Consider the following 25,059-nt stretch of genomic DNA (forward strand, 5'->3'; position numbering starts at 1 on the left):
TTTTATCAGTACAAGTACAAGACAGGATACCGCAAGCAAGTCGGTCACCACATTGGAGCCCGCTGTGTCCAGGACGACCCTCTGATTGTGCTGGCTCTGAACTCAGCCAAAATCGCCAGTGATGCTCTGTACAAGAAGGACTTCAACAAGTCCAAGACCAAGTTCCATCTACCAGTGGACATGCTTAACCTTGAATTGGCAAAGAAATGCCAGAAGCAAGTCAACCATTTCAATTATATCACTCGTCTGCACCAGTGGACTTGCCTGCCAGACTCCAATGATGTTGTTCAGGCCAGGAAAGCCTATGATCTTCAGAGTGATGTGAGCACCTTTGTGACTTTATCCCTTGAGTAATTTCATGCTTATGTATTTAATATGTGTTTCTTTTATCTAGGCCGTGTACAAGGCAGACTTAGATGAGATTGTCGGTGTAGGGTGGGTTCCCATCGGCTCTCTGGATGTGCTGAAGGCTAAGAACGCTGCAAAGATTCTCAACGACCGTCTTTACAAGCAGAAACCAGAGACTCTGAAATTCACTACTGACATGCAGTCTATGCCCATGGTCTTAGCAAAAACTAATGCTGATATCATGAATAAGGTCAGATATTTGTTTAATTTTTCTATTTTTACTTTTCTTGTGATTGTGATTTGCGTATTTACTTTATTTTCTTACCACAACACAGAAAAACTACATTGCTGCTTGGGAGGCAGATAAGATTAAGACCCATGTGACCCCAGACCTTCCTGAACTGCTACTTTCTAAAGCTAATGCCTACAACATCAGCAAGGTATGTTTGGTCTTTTCCTATTTGAGTTGTTTCCAATGTTTTTGTTTCACTTTGCAGTGTATTCAGGTTTGGGTTTGTTTGTTTGTTTTTTTTTCTCAGAAAAACTACAGAGAAGATGTCGAGAAGATTTTCAGAAAGGGCTACGACATGAAGGCTGATGCTGTTTCGATCATTGCCGCCAAACATGGAAGAAATATCATCAGTGACGTATGTGACAAAGAAGGCTTTCTTGTTGTTCTTGTTCGTGTAATTTAATAAATACGGAAATGGTAACTTTTTTTTATCTTTTGACAGTACAAATACAAGACAGGATACCGCAAGCAGGTCGGGCACCACATTGGAGCCCTCAGCGTCAATGACGACCCTCTGATTGTGCTGGCTCTGAACTCAGCCAAGATTGCCAGCGATGTTCTGTACAAGAAGGACTTCAACAAGTCCAAGACCAAGTTCCATCTCCCAGTGGACATGCTAAATCTTGAACTTGCAAAAAAATGCCAGATCCAAGTCAATGATTTTAACTATAGAACTCGTCTCCATAACTGGACCTGTCTGCCGGACTCCAATGATGTTGTCCAGGCCAGGAAGGCTTATGACCTGCAAAGTGATGTAAGTCTGTGTTATTGATTGTGTTCCACTTACTTTATATATCCTTGTGATGAATTAGCTGACTGTTCTATTGTTTTCTGCTCCTAGGCTGTTTATAAGGCTGACATGGAATGGGTCAAGGGAATGGGATGGGTACCTATAGGTTCAGTTGATGTTGAGAAAGCCAAAAAAGCAGCTGAGATTCTGAGTGAGCGGAAGTACCGCCAGCATCCCAGCACCTTCAAATTCACTGCCAAGACAACCGACATGCCATACGCCCTCGCCCAGGCCAATGCCCAAGTCATGAACAAGGTGCATCTCCACCAAATCAATGACAAAAATGTTAAAATAATGCCCAAATTTTGATGTGGTCATGTCATGACTCTAAACTAATTACTGCTGTCTTTGTGTTTTTAAAATACCTCTTATAGAAAGCATATATTGCTGCCTGGGAGAGTGATAAGACCAACCTCCACATCATGCCTGACACTCCAGAGATCCTCCTGGCCCAGCAGAATAAACTCAACACCAGTCTGGTAATCACAAATCTTTGTGTGCATATACTGCCAAAAAGGATAAAGCATCATCATCTCATTAATAAATGTTAATTTGTTTACATATCCTTAGTATCTTCATTATCACATAATTAATTTTGAAAATTTCAAGCTATGATAATGTGATTTGTTTTCTTCCACAGAAATATTATCGTGAAGGATTTGTGAACACCATAAACAAGGGCTACAATCTTCCTAAGGATGCTGTTTCTGTTTTAGCTGCCAAGGCATCTCGTGACATTGTCAGCGATGTACGTTTGTATACCACTTTTAATATTTTTTATTTTAAAAGTCACTTTCCATTACATTCTTACAAAAAAGTGTTTTTTTTTCTTCCTGATTCCAGTACAAATATAAGGCTGGATTCCGTAAGCAATGTGGCCATCACATTGGTGCCTTGAGTGTTCAGGATGATCCACTGATTGTATTAGCTGCTCACGCGGCAAAGATCTCCAGTGACAACATCTATAAGAAAGACTTCAACAAGACCAAGACAAAATATCACCTTCCAGTTGACATGCTGTCTGTCGAACTCGCCAAGAAGTGCCAACGACAAGTCAATGATGCCAACTATAGAACCTACCTGCACCAGTGGACTTGCCTGCCAGACTCCAATGATGTGGTCCAGGCCAGAAAGGTCTACGACCTGAAAAGTGATGTAGGTTCATCAGTTTCTGAACTTCTGAACATTAGATTTAATTCTATTGCTATTACTGTCTACATACAAACATTTACCGGTACTAAGTATAGTTGATATAGATTATGATTTTTCAAAGGTGATTTAGGATTATTTGTATTCTTCTTGCAAGCGTTTGCTTCTAAAAACAACCATCAATGCTTGGTTCCAAGAGTTTTATTATCTATGATAAGATAGCTTGTAAACTGATGCATTTTTATTGTTTCCCAGGCCGTGTACAAAGCCGATCTGGAGTGGCTGAGAGGATGTGGCTGGTCACCTCATGATTGTGTGGATGTTGTCAAAGTGAGACATGCTCAGAAGGTTCTGAATGATAGGCTGTACCGTCAGCACCCAAGCACTGTCAAGTTCACCAGCGTTGTGGATCTGCCAGCTATCGTCTTATCCAAACAAAATGCTGACAACATTAGTGATGTGAGTGATATCTTTTTACTGAAAACCTTTTTTAGTGGTTATATTTAATATTTATTTAGTGTAAATGACTTTAACTTTAAAAATAAATGTTCTGGTTTCTTTATGACAGAGAAAATATAGAGAAGTGTGGGATAAAGACAAACTGACCATTCACATGCCATCAAATGCACCTACCTTTGAACTGGCTAAGGCAAATGCTGTGACTATCAGCAACGTAAGTGGATTGTTACCTTTAAAACCCATATTAAATATCATATGTGTGTGTTTTAGCCACAGCTAAATGCCATTTTTTTTTCTTGATTTGAGCAGAAATTGTACACAAAATTATGGGATGACCAGAAGGCCATGGTCTACCATATCAAGGAGGATGCCATCTCTGTGCTGAAAGCTAAAGCTTCCAGGGATATCATTAGTGACGTAAGAAATAATAATAATAAAAAAACATTATTAAAAAAAATAATGATAATTTTACTGGTTTTTGGTTTACTCCTCTTTCCTTCACTATTAGTACAAGTACAAGACAGGATACCGCATGCAGGTCGGCCACCACATTGGAGCCCGCTGTGTCCAGGACGACCCCCTGATCATGCTGGCTCTGAACTCAGCCAAAATCGCCAGTGATGCTCTCTACAAGAAGGACTTCAACAAGTCCAAGACCAAGTTCAACCTGCCAGTGGACATGCTGAACCTTGAACTTGCCAAAAAATGCCAGAAGCAAGTCAACGACTTTAACTACAGAACATACCTGCATCAGTGGACATGCCTACCAGACTCCAATGACGTGGTTCAAGCCAGGAAGGCCTATGATCTCCAAAGTGATGTATGTTAGCCATCATTTTAAGGTCACATAGTTCTGTATTTCATGCATCGTCATAGAAAAATCTTTTTATGATCTAATTCACAAGAAATCTACAATGGTAAAATGTTTTTTTTTATTTATAAATCTGTTTGCTCTCCTCCCCCCAGGCTGTGTACAAAGCTGACATGGAGTGGCTACGTGGCTGTGGATGGTCGCCACACGAGTGCGTAGATGTTATGAAGGCTAAGAATGCGCAGAAGATCCTTGCTGATGTAAGTCTGATCTTACCGACTCTCAAAGATAACATTTTGAATATAATACATTAATAATAAAAGTACTGTACTTCTATTAACAGAAATTTGCAAGATAGCTTTCTAATAGATTCATACTCTCCTTAATTTTTTACATGACATTAAGAGGAATAAAATATAAAAAAAAAACAATAATAAACTAATGTAATAAAATCAAATTAAAGAAGCTTTTACTGAAGTGAAATTTAGTACATTAGGCATAAGAAATGAAAGCATGCATGACATTTTGTAGGACATAAGGAAGAACTAGCTTCAAATGTTTTGTCCTATTACATCATTATTCTCTTGTGATTTCGTGCACTATTTTCAGAGAGGCTACCGTGTTCAGCTGGATAGGCAGCCGTTCATGGTTCCTTCCGACAGAATGGATATTGTGCGTGCCAAGAACGCAGCTAGTGTCCTGAATGAGGTAAGGCAACAAATAATAAGGTAAAAAAATCATTGTGAGAGTAGTTTTTTAAATTTTTGTAATCTCTTTAGAATTCACACTTTGCAGAAATGTTAAAGCTATGAATTTGTTTGGATTTTTTTGTAATTGAATTGTGTGTCTCTTCAATTTTTAAGGTGAAATACCGTGAGGCTTGGCATCAGGACAAGATCAATTACTCATTGGTCGAGACTCCAGTGATTGCCACAGCCAGGGAAGTGGCTAAAAACATTCACCCGGTAATTCAATTCACTTCGTCTTCTGCCAAATTCATCTTCAGTTATTTGCTTTCAATTTTTTAAATTGTGAAATTTCTCTTGTAGAAACTGTACACTGATGCATGGGACAAAGTGAAAGCTACGGGATACTTCATGCCTCCAGACGCTGTTTCCATCAAGCAGTGCATCTCTACAAGTCAAGTGCAAAGTAATGTAAGTAAACGGGCAGACACGTTCTATTTTCTTAGTTCTTAAAGGAAAAACGGGAAGTTGTTCAGGAATTTTTTATGATTTGTTTATAAACATGGTGACTCTTGATGTTTCCTGTTCTTCAGCATAAATATCTGGAAAGTTACCGCAAGCAGGTCGGCCACCACATTGGAGCCCGCTGTGTCCAGGACGACCCCCTGATCATGCTGGCTCTGAACTCAGCCAAAATCGCCAGTGATGCTCTCTACAAGAAGGACTTCAACAAGTCTAAGACCAAGTTCAACCTTCCAGTGGACATGCTGCAGTTTGAACTGGCCAAAAAATGCCAGAAGCAAGTGAATGATGAAAACTACAGAACATACCTGCACCAGTGGACTTGTTTACCAGACCAAAATGACGTGATCCAGGCCCGCAAAGTCTATGAGTTGCAAAGCGATGTGAGCTGTCAACTCTGGATTTTTACCTTTAAAAATGACACAATATAATATGTTTTGAACTGGCTTTGGTTTTTTTTTTTCTGCAGGTTCTCTACAAGGCCGACTTGGAATGGATCCGAGGCTGCGGCTGGGTGGCAGCTGACTCTGTTGATCATGTCAAAGTCAAGAAAGCTCAGGAAGTTCTTAATGACGTATGTTTTTTCTAACAAATTCTTGAATTAACTATCATTGTCTTGTCCGCTAGAGTTATGCCTGTTGTTTTTTTCTTTGCAGAGACTCTACAAGAAACATGCTAAAGAGGAGTTTGGAAAATTCACCCTTGTTGTGGATCGCCCTGAGATTGTCTTGGCAAAAATAAATGCTGCCAACCTCAGTGATGTATGCAGTTTAACACTTAGTTCTCTATTTTAACAAAAGAATAAGGAGAAATTGTTTCATTTAATTTTTTTTTATTTATTTATTTTTTTTTACCACAGCTGAAATACAAAGAAAGTTTCAATGCAGAAAAGGGTCATTACATCGGCTCAGATGATACTCCTCAACTGGCCCACAGCAGAGAAGTGGCAAAGATCATCAGTGAGGTACGATGGCTACAAACTTGTTTTTTCTTTTTGCATTCATGACATTAGCTTAATCATTTCAACGCACTTCTGAAAACTTTTTCTCATTGTATTTGCAGAAAACCTACAAAATGCAGTGGGATGAGAGCAAGGCTACAAGCTATCAGCTAAACCACGAGTTTATCCCACTGCTCACTGGAAAGAAGGGCAGAGAAATTGCCAGTGATGTGAGTGTCCACAAATGCGTGTATCAGTGAGTGTGTAAGACTTTTTAAAAGATATGCATGGAGGTGAATTAAATATTTTCTTTGCTTATTTATTTTCATACTAGGCGAAGTACAAAGATGCTCATGAGAAAGCTAAGGGTCACTACATTGCCGGGACTCTGGTGGACTTCCCTGAGGTGGTGCGCTGCGGGCAGCAGGAGAAGAGTAAGCCATTGGTGAGATTTCCACAATTTAACATTTTATTTACAGTTTATTTGCTTTTACTTAGAAAAGGTTAGTTAAAAAAAACATGTTTAATGACAGTTAATTGTTTAATTTTGTACTCTAACACAGGGCATAGCATAGGAGGTTTTGAGGTTGTCTCTGTGTTATGTTTTGGTGTTTTTTATTGTCTAAATCTCTGTTTTTTTTGCTCTTCCATGTGTCAACCATTAACAGAGGGTCTACCAGAAGGACTACCATCAATCTAAGACTAAAAATCACATCCCATCCGACATCATCGCTAACCAGGTAGCTAAGCGCTGCCAGGACATGTTGAGCAACGTCCTGTATCGCACCTACCTGCACCAATGGACCTGCCATCCAGAACAAGAGGACGCCATCCGTGCCCGCAAGACCAACGAGATACTCAGTGATGTAAGCCATTTCCTTGTACTTTTTGGTACCCGAAGAAATCCACATAAACTATTATTCAGGTTAAAAGCCTAAAACAACTCTGTTAAAAATGATTTAGCATTGTCATTTACGGTCAATTAACCTTGTAAAGCCTTGTATATCAGGAATTTGGTAGAAAGTTAATATTTTTGGGGAAATAAATTATATATTTAAATCTTTTAATGAAATCTACATACATTGCAATAAAATTATTTAGCATAGTTCTTTATAGTCAATTAACCCTGTAAAGCCCAGTAGTATTCGGTAGAAAGTTATAATTATTATTTTTTTTTTTTAGTAATAAGATTTTTTTAAAACCCTTTAATGAAATCTACCAAACATTGCAATACAGTTTTGTTTTTTTTTTGGTATGAGATAGATAGTAACGATTAAGATACGTTGAGTGATTTATATTATTGCTCACAACAATGTTAGTTTAAGAAGCAAAAATGTTCAAGTGTTAAAGAAGATTATTTACCCACTGTTTCAAGTTTGATCCAGACATTTCTAACATGGTGTAATTGTGTCCTAAAGAATTAAATATCAACAAATTTTGCATTATTTCAATACACCAAATAGCCATTAAAAAAGAATAAAAACAGAAGAGCTATTCTCACCATAAACCTTTGAAAATTGGCAAAACTTTTCTTGGAAAAAATGCTTTTGAGATTTCATGGAAGCAGCCATTTTGAAATGAGTAGGAAAATTATTTCTACTGCCCCTAGTGGAATGATGATGAACTACAGGGTAGAAAACATGGATCAAGTTTTAAAGGGAAGTTTGGATCATGCTAATGAGCTACAGGCCTTACAATTACATGTATCAAATATGCTGTAATGGGCTATATAGCGTAAAATGTCTTTTTTGTGTATTTTTTAAATTAATGAGAGGTTTAATTTTCTGTGGTAATTTGACAGGTGTTTTACAAAGACGACCTGAACTGGATGAAGGGAATTGGCTGCTATGTCTGGGACACACCAGAGATTGTCCGTGCCAAGAAGTCCTATGAGCTGCAAAGTGATGTGAGTAATAGAATATTTTCATTACGTTTTATTAAATTTTTACTAAAGGATTGTTCCTAAAACATATTTTTTAAATATTTTTATTTGATGCATTTCCCTACAGCTTAAGTATAGAGCTGATGCCAAAAAGGAGTTCAACAACTACTCAATCGTGACAGACACCCCAGAGTATGTGACGGCTGTCCTGGGTCACACTTGGGCCAGTGAGGTGAGTGAGCTGCTCTTAAAATTGAGTTTTAAGAATTTAAACACATGACCTAAATGTTTAATGACACTGTCTGCCACAGCTGAACTACAGGGAGGCATATCACAAGGAGAAGCACTTGTACACCGCTATCCTGGATACCTACGACTATGCCAGATGCCACAACTTCAAGTACTTCTTCAGCAATGTGAGCAAAAATAAAAAAAATAAAAAAATGTCAGCTATACCTGCCATAGTTATGAAAGGCAATGTGTTGACCTAATTGTTGTTGGTCTTTCAACAGAAAATCTACACATCTGCCTGGGACAAAATCAAAGCAAAGAGCTATCGCATCCCACATGACTCACACGCGCTGCAGCATGCAAAACAACAGAAAGTCGTGCTCAGCAATGTAAGATCAACTCTTAACTAAAACATTTTCAGCACAATCTTTATTTTCCCAACAACTCTGGTTGTTCTCATTTATAAGACTGAAAAGGACTCTTTTCTTTGCAGGTGAAATACAAGGAAGACTATGAAAAGTTCAAATCCCTTTACAGTCTGCCTAAGTCCCTTCAGGATGATCCTGCCACCGCTCGCTGCGTCCAAGTCGGAAAGCTGGTCTTAGATGTACGTATCATGTGCATTTTTACCTTCCTTTTAGAACATGTGTAGGGAAATATAATGTTGGATCTTGACAGTTGCTTAAACTTAAAATGAATCTTGAGAGAAAAAACTCTTCCTCTCCACAGCGTCTGTACAAAGACAATTACGAGAAGACCAAGGCCAAAAATCACATCCCCCCAGACATGCTGGAGATCCTGTCCGCCCGTAACACCCAGAACACTGTCAGTGGCATCAACTACCGAAAGTATCTGCACCAGTGGATCTGTATGCCTGACATGCAGATGTATGTCCAAGCGCGCAAAGTCAATGAACAGCTCAGTGATGTGAGTGACATTTTTACAACCATAAGGATTTTACCACAAAAAAGTCCTGATGTTTGTTTGTTTTTCTTTTTGTCATCTTTTAAATGAATCCTATTTGCTTGTTTTTTTTTTCTTACTACAGATTTTCTACAAAGATGACATGAACTGGCTGAAGGGTATCGGCTGCTATGCCTGGGACACTCCAGAGATCCTCCGTGTCAAACATGCTGGTGTCCTTCAAAGTGAGGTAGGTCCCCCCTTCTAAAAATGTTTGAACTTAACTTTTATCTTTATTCAAAATTTTAATGCATGGGTCATTTTTGTTTTTAGGCCAAGTACAGAGCCAAAGGTATTGAAGCATTTAAGGAGTACACTGTGGTGACGGACACTCCCGTGTATGAGACGGCCAAGCAAAACGCCCAGAATCTGAGTGATGTGAGTTACTTTGAATTTTATTTGGTTTAATATTTTCTTATTGACAAGGTACATCTTACTTAACTTTTATTATTGTCCTGTTTAATTGCCAATTTCAATTTAAAAAGTAAAAATTAAATCTTTATTTTTTCCAGCTCCACTATCGCTATGACTACAACGCAAACGTCAAGGGAAGCAGCAGCTCGCCCGCTGTTACCATTGAGACGGAAAGAGCACGGATGGCTAACCACATCCAGAGTGATGTAAGTTTATTTTGTTTTCCAAAAATGGTTTTTGATTTTGAATGTGTGTCTTCTCTGCACATACTTTCATTTCTTTCACAATCCAAAACGAAAAAAATACATCCAAAATATAAAACTATTACGAAATGAAGTTTACAGCAGCCAGTTTGTTGTGTAAATTGTTATAAAATGAAATATGCCACACAGTCACCTGAAATTTGCACAATTTTAAATGTTGATATCTCTTCATTTTTACAACAAAATAAAACAGAATTTAAAATAAGCAAATTGTATTCTAATGATATCCAGAGAATAACAATAATATTTGTATTAAATATGAAAATAACTGAAAACTTGCAAAAGAAAACAAACATACCTGCAACAAAAAAATGCAAGTCTGATAAGATTCTAAAGAAACAATGAGATTTTTATTATTTTAAAACTCCATCCTAGTAATTATGAAAACAACTGAAATGCATTCTTCTGACCGACACACACCAGTGAACAATGTTGTTCAAAACATATCTTCTGACTGTGTGTCCCTCTGTTTCAGAAATGGTACAAGGAGGCCAACAAGAACTTCATGCCCACTGGTTACTCCCTCCCCAGCGACACTCCTCTGATCAAACAGGCAAAGATAAACAAAGTTGTGACCAGCAGCGTGAGTCTCTAACATTTAGTCACAAGCAGCCTCCATTTGTGTTCGGATGTGAAAAAAAATGACCGAACTGTCTTGTACATTTGCAGTATAAATACAAGGAAGCCTATGAGATGATGAAGGCGAAGGCGTATACTCTTCATCCAGAGGGTGTCAGCTTTGTGAACACCAGGAAAGTTAACAAGATCATCAACGATGTAAGAGGACGGCACAAGACGAGTCATATTTCCATTATTGCTGCTTGGGAAACCACCTGACCTTATTTGTGCTCCTCCAGCGTTTGTATCGTGAGGCTTACGAGAAGCAGAAGGACAAGATCCACTTGACCTACGACACTCCTGATATCAATCAAGTCAAGATGAACCAACGAAACCTCAGTGATGTATGGAACCGCTTGTTGAAAACCCATCTTATTATGTATTTGACTTAGTACTCAATACTTTTTTTTGTCTTTACTCTTTCTAGCTCCGCTACAAAGAGAAGTACTACAACAGCAGAGGCCAGCTGATCTCCATGCCCATGACACCTGAACTCATACACTGCTACCACGTCAATGAGATCACAAGCGACGTATGCTGAGAACATTTACTCTAATTTTGGCAGAATCTTGTTAAATGTGTTAAATTTGATCTTTTCTGCACTTTTAGCTAAAATACAAAGAGGATCTGGTGTGGCTGAGAGGCGTGGGCTGCTTCTTGTACGACACCCCTGAGATGATTCATGTCCGCAACATCACCAAACAAAGGGTTTGTGTTTCCTCAAAAATCTTGAGTTTTCAGCATTTTCAAGTACATCATCCTCATTGATGTTTCACTTTTTCAGACGAACTATCCAGTGGAGGCAAAGAAAAACCTTGCTAACTTCACTGTGGTTCTGGATACTCCAGAGTACAAGCGTGTAACTGAGCTGAAGACGCACATGAGTGATGTAAGTGGTTCTTCTAAACACATTTTTATCTTTTTCTATCAGTTGCCTCATGTAGCTGCAGTGCCAATTAAGGTGTATATTTTTTAGAAACACTCGTTAAAGCATGTTTGACCAAACTTATCTGCTCTCTTTTAGCTAATCTACAAAGCTGATAGCAAGCAGGAAATGGCCAAGGTTACTTCCACTGCTGATTCTCTGGACATCAAGAGGGTCAAATGGGCTCAACAGCTCTCCAACAAGGTAATACAAACTCCAAATTGCTCTCGAAAGTACAACTTTTGGGTTCCACTGTTAAATCTCTACTTCTATTCCCCTGCAGTACCAGTATACAAATCTGGCAAGCAAGGAGAGGGCACACTTCACACCAGAAAAAGAAACTCCAGACATGGAGCATGCCAGAAGGATGAAAGTAGTCTACAGTGATGTAAGTCTTCTGCTTTTTTCCACCAGTCTGTTTTTTAAGAGTCTTTCTTTCTTGAAACCCTTTAAATTCAGTCAACATACTTCAGCTAGTCGACTCTCATTTCTCTTGAGTTTGGATGAAAATTGACATTGAATAGTCCTGTCCTTTATAGAATTTTAATGTCTGACATTCACATATTATCTATTTTATTGACTCATTATTGTATTTTTTTCTATTAGAACAAGTACAAGGACCAGTATGAGAAGATGAAACACAGGTATACTGCCATTCCTGATACCCCTCACCTGATACGTGCCAAGAAAGCATACCTGCAGTCCAGTGATGTGAGTATGGTTCACCAGTAAGCCTGTGGGTGATTGCGTTTGTAGCCTATTTCTAGACTTTAAAGAAATGGAACTTGTTTTACAATGAATTTAGCGTATTTGGTGCCTAGAATCTAACACACATCCTGTTGCTGTGTTTTTCTGTTGCATTAAAAAATGTTACAAACGTGTTTAGTAAAAGGATTTGACCTTTGCCATCAGTTTAACTCTTTAAAGCCCACTACATCAAATAATTAAAAGAAAATTCATATTTTTTTAGATTTTGATGTTTTCTAAACCTTTTGATAAAATCCACAAAAATATTTCATTATCGTTTTTTTAATTAGATCTACAGTAGATAATTATATCTACTTATAATTTGTTGGGTAATCTGGTGAGGTTTTACTCACAATGTTATACAAATGTTTACATGAGAGTTCAGGAAAAAAAAGCACCTTATTTACTTATCACTTCAAAATTGATCCATACATTTTTAATATGGTGTAACTGCATTACTAAGAATTCATCATCAACTAATTTTGCATTATTTCAATCCAGCAAATGGTAATTTAAAGTAATTAATAACAGTAGACAAGGAAGTCTCTCTAAAAAGTTTTGAAAATTAGCTAAGCTTTTTCCCACCAAAGATTTCATGGAGGCATCCATTTTAAAATGAGCAGAAAAAGCCCTTCTACTGCCCCTAGTGGAGTAATGATGATCTACAGAGCAGAATACATGGACCAAGTTATAAATCACGGGTTTGTAAGGAAAGTTTGGATAATACTAATGAGATAGCGGACTCAGAAATATGATACAAATGGTTATAAAGGGTTAAGGAACAACAAAGTTGACCATTTATGTTGCTGTGTTTCTCCAGCTGCGCTACAAGGAGACCTTTGAGCTTTCCAAGGGTCACTACCACACCGTCAAGGATGCTTTGGACATCGTCTGCCACCGCCGAGTCACTGACGACATCAGTGAGGTCAGTAACTGAAATCTTATATTCCATTGACATTTCTATTTACATTTTGATATCAAAGTAAGCTTCATTGATTCATCTTAACTTTTCATTACAGGTGAAATACAGAGAAAAATACATCAGCACTCTGGGAACGTGGAAGTCCATCCCCGATCGTCCTGAGTTCTTCTTCAACAGAGTCGTGGCTGAAAACATCAGCAACGTAAGTGCTCGTTTTTTTTCTCCAAGACACTATGTATAAGAACAGGCGTGGTACTGAATGTAATCTGTATTTCTGATCATCATTACAGGTCAAGTACAAAGAGGACCTGGAATGGCTGAAGGGTATTGGATGCTTTGTGTGGGACACTCCTGAACTGCAGCAGGCAGAGAGGAATAAGACTCTCTACAGTGAGGTGACGTATCAGATTTCTTTGTGTCTCGTCACAAGTTTGTGGTCTTTTTGGAAAAATGCTCAAATTTTGGTGTTTTTTCTTCCTCACAGAGACTCTACAAAGCCTCGTTTGAGAAGAATAGAAGCAATTTTAGATACACCTGCGACACTCCGTTTTTCCACGCCGCCAAGAATGCCTCTATTCTTATCAACGATGTGAGTTCTTTTATTCTGAATGCAGCAGAAACCGTCAATCGTAATGTTTAGCTCTTTTGTGCTACTTTTTATGAAGTATTCAGTGAATTATTTTAATCATTTGTATCTCTGTTGGACTTACAGCTCGGAGGTAAAACATGGTGTGTCTTTGGTATTATTTGATAATTGCTTTGACACACTTTATGAGTGTTGATAGTTTCAAAATGACTGTTGATTTTCACTTGTATTAACTGACTTTACATCCAAAAAAAGTGCAGCAGATGAGAGTTTTTGAGGCATTGGTTTTTGACAACCTTCTGACATTCTGAGCAGAGACACTACAGAGCTAATTATGAGAAGACCAAGGATAAGTTCACCATAACCACAGATGACCCTAGGTACCAGCTGGCCAGAGAAAACAACAACATGAGCCAGGTAAACGCCCCTGGTCGTGCTGAAGCACCCGCCTGCCGACTCTGCTGCGATCCTGCAGACCTGTCGCGCCGGTGCATGAGGTTTGTCGGCAGAGCTGCGGGCGTTGGTCGTGGCATGGCCCTGACAGTTGCTGTCTGTCAGTCCCTTCCTCCTTGTTGCCCCTCACAGGTTTAGTCCCACCGAAGCACTCTTTTAAAGACTGTGCTGCATCTGTTGCGATAAGAGAAAGCAGATGATTCCCATCAAATCAAAACCTCCACTTAGTCATCACTTCTCTGTTGGCACAGATGGAAACGTACATCTTGACTTTCCAAGGATCCTCTCCCGTCCATGTCTACTCCCCTTGTAAACTGTGGCATGCTGTGTGTGTATGCTATTGTTTTGTGTGGACAGAAAGTGTATAAATCCAGAGCAAAGGACCTGCTAAAGGGTGGCTGCAATGAGTTACTACGCCCTGACATTCTCACAGCCCTTTGCCAGTCCATTATGGGCAGTCAGGTAAAGAGAGAGACTTGTTCAGCGCTCGTCTAGAAGCTCTTGTCATCCCATCAGTTCACATAAAAAAGGTCTTAACCTCCATCCTTCGTTTTCAAGCTTTAATCCCTCCATCAAATATTGACCAATTCTAATAAACATTTAACTCTTTGCAAATTGCTGTGAAATCATTTGTAGTCAGTAAATGTAAGGACATTTGCAGCCAAAAAAAAAACAGATTTAGGTTCATTAATTTTTTTAAAAATGGAACATTTTTCTCTTTTCAATTGTTGTGCAGAACAGAAAATAAAGTCGGTTGGTGTCACAGCACTTGTTCTGAAAGCATAGAATAGAATAGAATAGAATAGAATAGAATAGAACAGAACAGAATAGAATAAAATAGAATAGTTTTTCTTTTCAATGTACAGTTACAATGTAATTTACAAAAAGACTGCAAAAACAAGATATTTAAAAAAGTAAAAATAAAGTGCTAATTTCTCTCTAGAAACATCCAGAACTATCTATGCATTTAGGGATTAAAAAGCATTAAGTTATGAGGGGGAGAAAAGCATAAATTCTTTATGTTCTAAGTAGGTTATTAAAAGCATCCAATAAATAAAACTGAAATTAAGTAGGAGGAGCTTTAAGCTATTGCTGTGGTCCTGACACTCCACCTGTAATTAGAACTATCAGATAAGTACATTTCTTGGTACTCCTGTAGTAATTTCTAATACAATTAGACTTTAGTGGAGGCATTTGATTAAAAAAAGTTATCATGAAGTATTTTAGTCATCCTTTTAGACTATTTCTTCCTTAAATAATTGTCTATAGATTAGCACTGAAGCAATCAGCATAGGATGGAGATCCATTCACTTTAAGACGTGTCATCATTTCAGACTTTCATGATCAGACTGTTAAAACATTTGTTCTCATTTTTGCATTATTTCTATCTTCTTTGTGTGTCTGTTTGCCCTGTATAGCATGATTTGCGGGATTATGCATGTCAACATTTCACTAACCCACTTCCTGTGTTATTTGGCATCATTGATGGATGAGACGGTACAAGTTTCCCTGCAAAAAGGATGTTGCCTAAAAATAAGGAAAAATCATTAGAAGAAAATTACTAGAAAGTAGTAAAATTATCTGTCCATGCAGCAAATAGTTTTTACTTAAAAATGAAATCTTATAGGATAACAACATCTAGAAACTAGAAGTTTCAAACAAACTTTTAAAACGGACAAAATAAGCTTAAAATCTATTAGACAGAATTACTTTACATTGACTGTGAGACAATAGTTTTTTTTTTTTTTTTTTGCCAGTTCTTAGCTAATGGTTGGAGTATTTTGAGATTTATTGACCAAATTGTAGTTTATTTTGATTATAGTGACAGCAAAACTAGGGTAGTAAGAGAAAATAATTAATTTAAAAACAAAATGTGAACAAAATAAAAATATGATCCTCATACAAGTTTGCCCATCTTAATAAATGTTAATATTAATAAACTGCATTCAATATTGAGACTGTCTGAGATATATTATATATTTTTAGCTTTTCCATGATTTGAAGTAATTCTTATGAATATCTAAATCAATTTTTATTTTTTCTATTGTCAAGATTGTGGAGCAAAAGGAGTTTGAATTATTTGAATCAAAATGTCCTTATTTCTTTAACCTAGCTGTATATGAGAAAAAGAATGGTATGTCTAAAAGCTTGAAAGGGGGAAGAGCAAAGAGAAAATAACTTAAAACCTGGTAAAATATCTCAAATGTGTTAAAAAAAAAGGTTATAAACATTTAATAGTATCAAATACAAAGCAGTGTGTGTTCTGAGGACTATCCATGCACAATCATAACATCAAAATACACTTTTAGATGACATTAAGGTGGGATTAAATAGTTTAAATTTTAAATTTTACCCTTAAGTCCTTTTTTGTCATTTCAATAAACAGTTTTATTTAATTTCTAATTGCAGTAATTAAAAGCAACAAAAATTCTAAGACTTCAATTACAAAGTGAACAATTTTGTGTATGCTTAAAATGAGCATAAGTCCTGAATGTTTGTCTTTCCTCCATCAGTGGAAATATAGGGAGCAGTATGAACGAGCCAAAGACAAGTTCACCTCTGTCCTGGAGACTCCTATGTACGAGACCCACAAACGCAGCAAGAAGATCAGTGATGTGAGTTCTTACTTTTTTATTCATTTTTAATGATACGATATTCTTTGGTGTTCTGTTTTTTTTCTGATGGTAAACAAATCCTTAATCTTCTCAGGTCATCTACAGAATGGAGTACAACAAGACAAAGGCTAAGGCATACACTCTGCCTTATGACACTCCACACCAACAACACATGAAGAGGGTCAAGGAGATCACCAGTGATGTAAAGTTCCCCCAAATTCTAACTTTTCTGTATAGAGTCACTAGATTTTTCAAAAAAGGGTTCACACACTTTTTCTTTTCTCTGCATCTGACAGTTGAAGTACAAAGAGGTGTATGAAAGGAGCAAGGCTCAGATCAACATGGACCCCGAGGCTCACGAAATCCGTGCAGCCAAAGAGGCTTACAAGAACATCAGCAATGTAAGCTGCTTTAGTGACGGAATTGGAAAAAAAATCAAGAAACTTCCAGAAAATATAAAAGAAAATGAAAACAATTCCTGTAAACTTTATCTACAGCTTGACTACAAGAAGAAATACGAGGAGACCAAGAACAAGTGGATCTGGACGACTGACAGACCCGACTTCATTAATGCTGCCAAGAACTCTTTGCAGCAGAGCGATGTGAGCTCCTCTGTTCATTTGTGACCAGCTTTCTATTACCCCGAAAATCCCTGCCCTGACCCCTCCAAACCTGCTCCACCCACAGGTTGAATACAAATACGACAAAGAGATGATGAAGGGTTGTGTGATACCTGTGACCAATGACATGTACACCCTCATGTACAAGAAGAATGCCGAAATGGCCAGTGATGTGAGTTTTCCATCAGTTTCTTTATCTATTTAGTTTATCTTAAGGGGTCCTTCACTGATTTTTAAACATATGAGTGTTCTGTTTTTCCAGGTGAAGTACAAGGAGAAATATGAGAAGACCAAAGGCAACTATGTGCCTGTTTTGGATACTCCTCAAATTCTCCATGCCAAGGCAGTGCGCTCACTGGTGTCAGAGGTGGGACTCAACAATAAGTTTATCCATTATATTTAAAAGCTGACCACAAATTCACAAATTAAGTTGGAACATTTTGGTTGGTTGGAAGGATGTCAAATAGAGTTTAATGAATTCACTCTGATTACAATGCCTGATTTTCCTCAGAGTAAATACAAAGCGGCCAGTAAAAAGGTCATGCAGTCTGGCTCCTTCACCACCCTGAGGGAGACACGCGACACCGCTCACAGCAAGGAGGTCAAGAAGCTCATCAGTGAGGTAGTCTCCTGCTTTGTTTTTATTCAAGAAAAGTAGTTCAAAATCGTCACTACTACCTGCCTCACTCATCGGCCCCCATTCTCTCCTTTTTCTTTTTTTAGAAACAGTACAAGGCCAAGTTTGAAAAGGAAAAGGGCAAGTCTGTGTATAACCACATGATCGTTCCTCCTGATATTCAGCATGCCATGGAGGTAGCAAAGAATCAGAGCAATGTAAGTAACAGATCATCTTGATGTTCTTGTATCTGTAGAAGTGCTGCTCCCTTTTCTGATGCAAACATTTCATTGTTTTGCTCTTCTGCACAAACACACAGGTCGCCTATAAAAAAGATGCCAAAGCCAGCTTGCACTACACCACTGTAGTCGACCGACCCGACATCAGGAAGGCCACCCAGGCGGCTAAACTCATCAGTGAGGTAAAACTACTTCCAGGTTCTCCACAAAGAAGCCAGCCTTCATAGTAGCCGCTGTGTGAAAGCCGTCCGAACATGATGGCACCGCACAAACTTTATGGATTTTAACGTATGGGTATAACCGAAGCAGACACATCTTCACAAACTCACCTGTGAGCTTACAAGAAATGTTAGGAGGCCAAAATATAACTGATATGGCCCATCCAGAACACCTGTGAATTTGAAATTATGATTTTTGGCGATGGGGTTATTCTTTAGTATGGAAATAATTTATTTTAATTTACAAGTGGATTTTCATTCACAAGATTCAGTTTAGATTTATTCAGACCACTGACTTTATTTTAACTTTTTTTTTATTATTATTTATTTCTGCAACAGACAGCTAGTTTTTTCTTATTTTGTAACTATTGACAATTACAAAAAACAGTTTAGTTTTTGTTTGGTTTAAAACTTTTGAAATAAAATTAAAATGAAATTTAAAAATTGCATCTTTATTGGTATGAATTGGATTTAATTCAATAAAAAACTGAACAATCTCATAGTAATCATAAATCTAAGCCGAATTGATTCAGGACATTGGAAAAAAGTCTCAGGTCGTTTTGTTAACCTCTTTGACGCCTGTTCATGTAGATGCTAAATTATGATGATGTTGGTGTAAGATGCATCCTTGCCTCATCAAGTCATCAAGGGGTCAACGGCAAAAACTACACTTTTGCAACCACACACACAACCACACAACAACAAGACAAACGTGTGCGTATACGCATAGCTTTGGCTTCTGCATGGTCCAGTGATGCTTGTTTGGTCCTATATTCATCAGATTGGCTATCGTGAAAAGGCTCGTGAAGAGGCCAGCCGTGGAGGTTCACTGGCCAACCGCCCAGACATTGCTTTGGCAACTCATGTGTCCCAGCTTACTAGCCAGGTACCCCAAACCAAATAGACCATCTGGCTCCTGGCTACCATCTGACTGCTTCCCGAAACGTTTTAGCACAGCGACCATCATATTTACCGTCTTATGAGATGTTTAGGACCAGTCAGTGGTAACCAAAAAGTAAACTAGTGGCACTATTTTCCTTATTCTACTTTATCTTGTGTAAACTAACAAATAAAACTTAAAAAGTGATGCTTTGCAGCTGTCTGATTGGACTAACGACTGAATCTGAGCCCCTTCTCCTGCCGCCCTGCATCGTAATCCACGTTTAATCTGTTGTTGCACCTTCATAATATCACATATACATGTTTAACGGCTCATATCATTGTACATGTCTCCCTCCATCCTTAAATTTCTCCTCTTCCTCCTTCCATTTCGTACTTCCTACTGCATCTTCTAATCCCGTTCTTCTCCTCTGTGTTTCTGTCCTTTAATTCTCATCCCTCCATTTCACTGCGCTTTGTAGGTGGAGGCCAAGTCCTCCCTCCATGGAGCTTCTTCCTTTGATACCCCCCTGATGCGCCACATTAAGAAAATGAGTGCGGTGACTAGTGATGTAAGGAGGTTAATTTACTAAACCTACAGGGCTTCTGCTACTTGTGTGTCTCTACTGTCTTTCCATTCCTACCAACTTACACATGTTTTCATTTTTTTAGATTTCCAAATGTTCATTAAGTCCTTCAGCTTCTTATGTATTATGGAAAATGAATGGTGCTGCAGTAAATGTTTATGTTTTTAAAAGTCATGTCTTTCTTAAAAAGTAGATATTTGTAGATATTCATTGTGAAGACATACTTTATTCTGCAAAAACAGTTTTATTGAGTTAAGATGGCAGCAAAGCCTAATTAAGATTTGTATGAATTTTAAGTAGATTTTGTCATTTTCCTTTTGCTAAAATTATAATAATATTTGTTAGATATTTGTTCTCAAAAACCATTAAATCAATCCTGTCTTAAATTTCCAGCAGAGAACACTTTTAGAAATTACACTGGCATCGATGACTAAAACTAATTTATAAAAGTGATGCAAGCTTTACTTTTCCAAATTATTCTTCCACTTCTAAGGTTTACTCAGAAACCTCAAAGCCTAATGTTGTCCTTCTGTATTTTGCACTATGATGAAGTCTATAAATTTATGTTGGCGTGCGCTGACTTGTACTCGTGTAACATTAGGTGAAATACAAGGAGAAGTTTGATAAGGAGGTGAAGGGAAAGAAACCACAGTATGATCTGAAGGAGAGCAAGATTTACAAGACTTTGAAGGACGCCAATGAACTGGCCAGTGAGGTAAGTGCTCATGAAACGGAAACACTTTCATTTAAACAAGAACTATTAAACTCATACGTGAGGACATACAGTAGGAGAACATGGCATTGTTACCTGAAGCAGAGCCGGACTTAACATTAGACAGAGGTAGGCGATTGCCTAAAGCCCCCAAAAGTCTGGGGCACCCTGAGCATAACACTAAATAAAAGTGTCTAAAATATTTTTTACCCTCATTATTATTCAAATCTGTTGGCAAAAAACTACAGATAAATCACTGAAATCCAGCAATGGAATATTCCAGACCACAGCAAGTCGAGAGACTTAGGCTATGTCTGAATTCCTTCCCTACTCCCCAAATACTAAAACACTTTATCTCTATACTCCATTTTTTTCCTTTTTTAACGTATAACGATTTCACAAAGTGAAAATCAAACCAGTACTAAAATTTTATGATGTCTATTTATGACTCAGTTCCTCTGATGATGAAAATGTGGTTTATTAAAAAATATATTCAAACATTTTTCGCAAAAAATGTTCAAATGCAATGCATTGTGGTCACTAATGTTGTGAGCATCAAAGCACACTGCAGAGACTTCTGGGAAATTTCTTGGACACTCGATTTTGGAATTGTAGATTTGAACAGCTCTACAAAATGGTGAATTCTCTATATAGTGACTAGTGAAAGAATTTGGATAGCTTTGCAAGTTGGGGGGCAGTCAGTGTTGCCAGATTGGGTGGTTTCCAGCCCAATTTTGTAAACATTTTTTTTTAAAAGAGTGAAAACAAAAAAAGATGTATATATCTACCACAGAGGGCCTCATGTTATTGTTCGCCTGGGGCCCCCAAAGTGCTAAGTCCGTCACTGACCTAAAGATGTCATCAAGACTTGTGTCTTTGCTTTAGGGTTTAGAAATGTCTGAATGTTTTATCTCCCTCTGATTATTTTTTTAATATAAATGGAGAAAGCAAAAAAAAGAAAGTTTGTGCTGATATTAGGGATGCAACATTCACTTTCACTAGGATCCGGTTCAAACCTCTATTTTGGGGGTTTGTTTCAGTTCAACATGTGATTTGTGTATTACAAAAAATAACTCAAAAAAATAAGCAAATAACAAGTAGGCCTGTGTAATACAATGAAACAACCTTAAAAATCTAATATTTAGCACAACACTTGTTTGAAACTTTCACCGTAAACATATGCAAACATTTTAATTTGGTTATTTTATACAATTAAAGTATCACCGCAATGAGCCAGAATTTGTCCAGTGGCTATTTTTCATGTGTTGTCCTTGGACAGATGTTGAATTACCCACTTAAAGAACTGAAAGCAGCAATTAAAATACCCAAGAGTAAAGCAGCAATGATTCACTTTTACCACATTTCAGTTCAATAAACACACAATTTTGGTTTTAAGCCAAGAATTGTAGCATCCCTTGTTGATATATACAGTTTATATAATTTTTTTTTGCTGCAAACGTCTTTTTTGTAGCTAAATGTCTTTAAATGATCCCATAAACAAGTTAGTTGAGAAGTGGGTTGTACTAAGAGAAAGTTTCTGTAAATGTTCATTATGAAGGTTTTCTCAAGAGGGAAAGTCTTGGCTTTTGCATAAATTTCTTAAATCTAGTAAAGAATTTGTTATCTCGACCTACAGGTGAAGTATAAGGGTGACCTAAAGAAGATCCACAAACCTGTGACGGACATGGCTGAGTCTCTATCCATGCAGCACAGCCTGAGCACCAGCAAACTGTCCAGCGACGTAAGACATCACGAGCCACTAACCCCTCCACACTCCGGCCGCCTGAGAGTCGCGTCTCTCTCGGCTGCTGTCATCACTACAGAGGGTGTAACCCCCCCTCAGCCCACAGTAACACCAAACAGACATGTATTAACCACTTTCTAATGAATTCAAACACTAAGCTTCGTCATCCATACACCCATCATGTTGTGACTTCATCTGGTGGTGATCCTTACCCCTCCTCGCCTCTGACTCACTTTAGTAACTAATGCCTCCCTCGTTTAGACAATAGTTAGTCTTTTATAGATGAGCCTTTAACACAAACCCTACCCCCTTCTTTAGAATAAACTAAAGCTAGTTTTGCTTTTATTTGCTGTCAAAAGTGTTAATGTTATGGATAAAAATAACTCTAGAAAGTCAGTTTTCTTCCTCTTTGTTGTACTGAGCTGCTTTACTTTACTGGGAATTCCACATAGTACCGCTACAAGAAGAAATTTGAAGAGAGTAAGGGTCACTACCACATGATTCCTGACACACCAGAGCAGCTCCATCTCAAGGAGGCCTCTGAACTGCAGAGCAACGTAAGTCTGAACAGGAAAAGCTAACCCATGTCAAACTGAAGAAATGGTGCTTTGTCTGCAGGTGCTGCTTCCCTCTCGTACACAGTTTGTCTGATTTACATTTTTTTTTAATCAAAGGAATAAAAATCTCAATTGATAAACAACCAAAACATCTGTGAAAATGTCGTTAGAGTTAGACGATGCTCTGCAACACAGTTTTTTTTTATGTTTATTGTTCATCCAGACCTGCTGAATGTGTTTGCTTCAGGTCAAATACAAGGAGAAGTATGAGAAGGAAAAGGGCAAACCTATGCTGGACTTTGAGACACCAACATATGTGACTGCCAAAGAGGCCCAGCACATGCAGAGCCAGGTAAATGTGTGAGCTAAAGGCGACTGCAGATGCAGGCTTCCTCTCCGTCTGTCATACACTTTAAAGAGCTTTCTTGTGTCTGTTGTTTTGTTCTTTGCAAAAAAAAAATTCATAATGTGCCTGGTGTTTGCCAAAAAACATTTTACAGTGCCTCTAAGAATCATTAGTGTGAATGAACACTCATCAGACACTTTATTAGGTCCCTGCTAATATCCTTAGTGGCATTGATTCAAACAGCTGGAAACATTCCTCAGAGAGTTTGGTCCAAACTGACATGCTAGCATGATACATCCTTGATGACAATCTCCCGTTCCATTACATCCCAAAGGTGATCTGTTTTATTGAGATCTACTGACTGTGGAGGTCATTTGAGCTCAGTGAACTTATTGTCATGTTCAAGAAACCAATCTGAGAAGATTCCAGCTTTATGACATTAGATCCTGCTGGAAGTAGTCATCATCAGAAGATGGTACACCGTGGTCATAAAGGGATAGAGCAACAATACTCAGGTAGGCTGTGGTGTAACCATGAATGATTGGTACTAAGGGCTCCAAAGTGTGCCAAGAAAATGTCCCCCACGCCATTACACCACCACCACCAGCCTGAACCGTTGCTTTCATGTTGTTGACGCCAAATTCTGACCCTGCTGTCCAAATCTCACAGCAACAATCAAGACTCATCAAACCAGACAACATGTTTCCAATCTTCTGTTGTCCAGTTTTGGTGAGAATTGTAGCCTCAGTTTCCTGTTCTTAGCTGACAGGAGTGATACCCGGTGTGGTCTTCAGCTTCTATAGCCCATCTGCCTCAAGGTTGGATGTGTTGTGTGTTCAGAGATGTTTTAACTAGTGGTTGTTTGAGTTACTGTTGCCTTTCAGAACCAGTCTGGTCATAATCCTCTAACCACTGGCATCAACAAGGCGCACAACTGCAACTCAATGGATATTTTCTCCTTTTCTGACCATTCTCTGTAAACCCTAGAGATGGTTGTGGGTGAAAATCTCAGTAGAGCCCGTCTGGCACCAACAACCATACCATGTCTAGAGTCACTTAAATGACTTTTCTACCCCATTCTGATATTGGTTTAAACTACAGCAGATCCCTTTGACCATGTCTACATACCTAAATGTGATTGGCTGGTTAGATATATGCATTAACGAGCAGTTGGACAGGTGTGCCTAATAAAGTGGCCAGTGGGTGTGATGTCACAACATGAATCATAGCATATATTTTTACACTGAGCTATTAAGTACAAACTAGTTGGAGGCAATGTGAAATGTGTTGAAATGAAATGTCTCTACGTATCACGACTGCCTGTCCTGCTTTAAAGACAAAAGGGAATTTCAAATGTGTGTATGTCCATCAAGTGCATGTAACTGCTACAATTTAGCTCCACTCATTTTAAGTCGAAAGGCTTATTTTCTTTTGTAAAAAAAAAAAAAAAGAGAAGACGAAGTCGTTGCATTGTGAACCAGCACTGCTTGCATGTGTCCGTCTGAGTTCTGTCTGTCCCTTGTCTTGTCTTTGCAACAAATAGAAAGACTATAAGAAGGACTTTGAGGAGAACATGAGGGGGAAGAACCTCTCAGGCTTGGAGGTCACCCCTGCCATGGTTCATGTCAGACACGCCACCAAAATAATCAGTGAGGTAACTACAGTAGCGTGTACATGGTTTGACCTCCCCCTTTCATTGACCTCATCTGTTCTTTGTAATCGTACTAAGACTACAGGACGACTACAAATTTCTTCTGAAAGCCCAGAGTTCATTTTTAGTTCCTCAATGGTAACGGCACAAGCCTGATTTCATTGCGATTAATCAAATATCCACATGTAACCTTTGGCGTGCCTCTATAGGCTGCTAGATACGGCTGTTTTCACTGACATACTAAGCCTTCCTATGCATGCTTGTATTGAGATTT

General features: G+C 38.2%; 1 protein-coding gene across 18 annotated transcripts in view; it reads left to right on the plus strand.

The window, feature by feature from the left end:
* The window catches only part of neb (nebulin), a 62,302-nt gene that overhangs the window by 25,875 nt on the left and 11,368 nt on the right, over positions 1 to 25,059 (plus strand). For 10 of the 18 annotated variants that reach the window (XM_024286460.2, XM_024286467.2, XM_024286469.2 and 7 more), the window contains 61 exons: positions 10 to 321; positions 395 to 598; positions 684 to 788; positions 888 to 995; positions 1,083 to 1,394; positions 1,482 to 1,685; positions 1,805 to 1,909; positions 2,071 to 2,178; positions 2,274 to 2,585; positions 2,835 to 3,038; positions 3,148 to 3,252; positions 3,348 to 3,455; positions 3,547 to 3,858; positions 4,005 to 4,109; positions 4,459 to 4,557; positions 4,713 to 4,814; positions 4,899 to 5,006; positions 5,129 to 5,440; positions 5,527 to 5,631; positions 5,714 to 5,818; positions 5,917 to 6,021; positions 6,120 to 6,227; positions 6,332 to 6,442; positions 6,666 to 6,863; positions 7,799 to 7,903; positions 8,007 to 8,111; positions 8,191 to 8,295; positions 8,392 to 8,499; positions 8,604 to 8,717; positions 8,840 to 9,037; positions 9,159 to 9,263; positions 9,347 to 9,451; positions 9,586 to 9,693; positions 10,226 to 10,333; positions 10,420 to 10,527; positions 10,608 to 10,712; positions 10,796 to 10,900; positions 10,978 to 11,076; positions 11,153 to 11,257; positions 11,393 to 11,497; positions 11,577 to 11,681; positions 11,900 to 12,004; positions 12,861 to 12,965; positions 13,060 to 13,164; positions 13,253 to 13,357; positions 13,447 to 13,551; positions 13,864 to 13,965; positions 16,515 to 16,616; positions 16,711 to 16,818; positions 16,913 to 17,017; positions 17,114 to 17,218; positions 17,304 to 17,408; positions 17,499 to 17,603; positions 17,748 to 17,858; positions 17,960 to 18,070; positions 18,172 to 18,273; positions 19,091 to 19,195; positions 19,671 to 19,760; positions 20,377 to 20,490; positions 22,124 to 22,228; positions 23,036 to 23,140. In XM_024286460.2, the coding sequence (XP_024142228.1) occupies positions 10 to 321; positions 395 to 598; positions 684 to 788; positions 888 to 995; positions 1,083 to 1,394; positions 1,482 to 1,685; positions 1,805 to 1,909; positions 2,071 to 2,178; positions 2,274 to 2,585; positions 2,835 to 3,038; positions 3,148 to 3,252; positions 3,348 to 3,455; positions 3,547 to 3,858; positions 4,005 to 4,109; positions 4,459 to 4,557; positions 4,713 to 4,814; positions 4,899 to 5,006; positions 5,129 to 5,440; positions 5,527 to 5,631; positions 5,714 to 5,818; positions 5,917 to 6,021; positions 6,120 to 6,227; positions 6,332 to 6,442; positions 6,666 to 6,863; positions 7,799 to 7,903; positions 8,007 to 8,111; positions 8,191 to 8,295; positions 8,392 to 8,499; positions 8,604 to 8,717; positions 8,840 to 9,037; positions 9,159 to 9,263; positions 9,347 to 9,451; positions 9,586 to 9,693; positions 10,226 to 10,333; positions 10,420 to 10,527; positions 10,608 to 10,712; positions 10,796 to 10,900; positions 10,978 to 11,076; positions 11,153 to 11,257; positions 11,393 to 11,497; positions 11,577 to 11,681; positions 11,900 to 12,004; positions 12,861 to 12,965; positions 13,060 to 13,164; positions 13,253 to 13,357; positions 13,447 to 13,551; positions 13,864 to 13,965; positions 16,515 to 16,616; positions 16,711 to 16,818; positions 16,913 to 17,017; positions 17,114 to 17,218; positions 17,304 to 17,408; positions 17,499 to 17,603; positions 17,748 to 17,858; positions 17,960 to 18,070; positions 18,172 to 18,273; positions 19,091 to 19,195; positions 19,671 to 19,760; positions 20,377 to 20,490; positions 22,124 to 22,228; positions 23,036 to 23,140 (7,950 nt within the window). Of the gene's footprint in view, positions 1 to 9; positions 322 to 394; positions 599 to 683; positions 789 to 887; positions 996 to 1,082; positions 1,395 to 1,481; positions 1,686 to 1,804; positions 1,910 to 2,070; positions 2,179 to 2,273; positions 2,586 to 2,834; positions 3,039 to 3,147; positions 3,253 to 3,347; positions 3,456 to 3,546; positions 3,859 to 4,004; positions 4,110 to 4,458; positions 4,558 to 4,712; positions 4,815 to 4,898; positions 5,007 to 5,128; positions 5,441 to 5,526; positions 5,632 to 5,713; positions 5,819 to 5,916; positions 6,022 to 6,119; positions 6,228 to 6,331; positions 6,443 to 6,665; positions 6,864 to 7,798; positions 7,904 to 8,006; positions 8,112 to 8,190; positions 8,296 to 8,391; positions 8,500 to 8,603; positions 8,718 to 8,839; positions 9,038 to 9,158; positions 9,264 to 9,346; positions 9,452 to 9,585; positions 9,694 to 10,225; positions 10,334 to 10,419; positions 10,528 to 10,607; positions 10,713 to 10,795; positions 10,901 to 10,977; positions 11,077 to 11,152; positions 11,258 to 11,392; positions 11,498 to 11,576; positions 11,682 to 11,899; positions 12,005 to 12,860; positions 12,966 to 13,059; positions 13,165 to 13,252; positions 13,358 to 13,446; positions 13,552 to 13,863; positions 13,966 to 16,514; positions 16,617 to 16,710; positions 16,819 to 16,912; positions 17,018 to 17,113; positions 17,219 to 17,303; positions 17,409 to 17,498; positions 17,604 to 17,747; positions 17,859 to 17,959; positions 18,071 to 18,171; positions 18,274 to 19,090; positions 19,196 to 19,670; positions 19,761 to 20,376; positions 20,491 to 22,123; positions 22,229 to 23,035; positions 23,141 to 24,677; positions 25,018 to 25,059 lie in introns of those variants that run through there. The other 8 variants (XM_024286473.2, XM_024286476.2, XM_024286463.2 and 5 more) reach the window with 8 other exon arrangements.

The sequence above is a fragment of the Oryzias melastigma genome, linkage group LG21 (genome assembly GCF_002922805.2).
Source record: "Oryzias melastigma strain HK-1 linkage group LG21, ASM292280v2, whole genome shotgun sequence".
NCBI classification, from domain to species: Eukaryota; Metazoa; Chordata; class Actinopteri; order Beloniformes; family Adrianichthyidae; genus Oryzias; species Oryzias melastigma.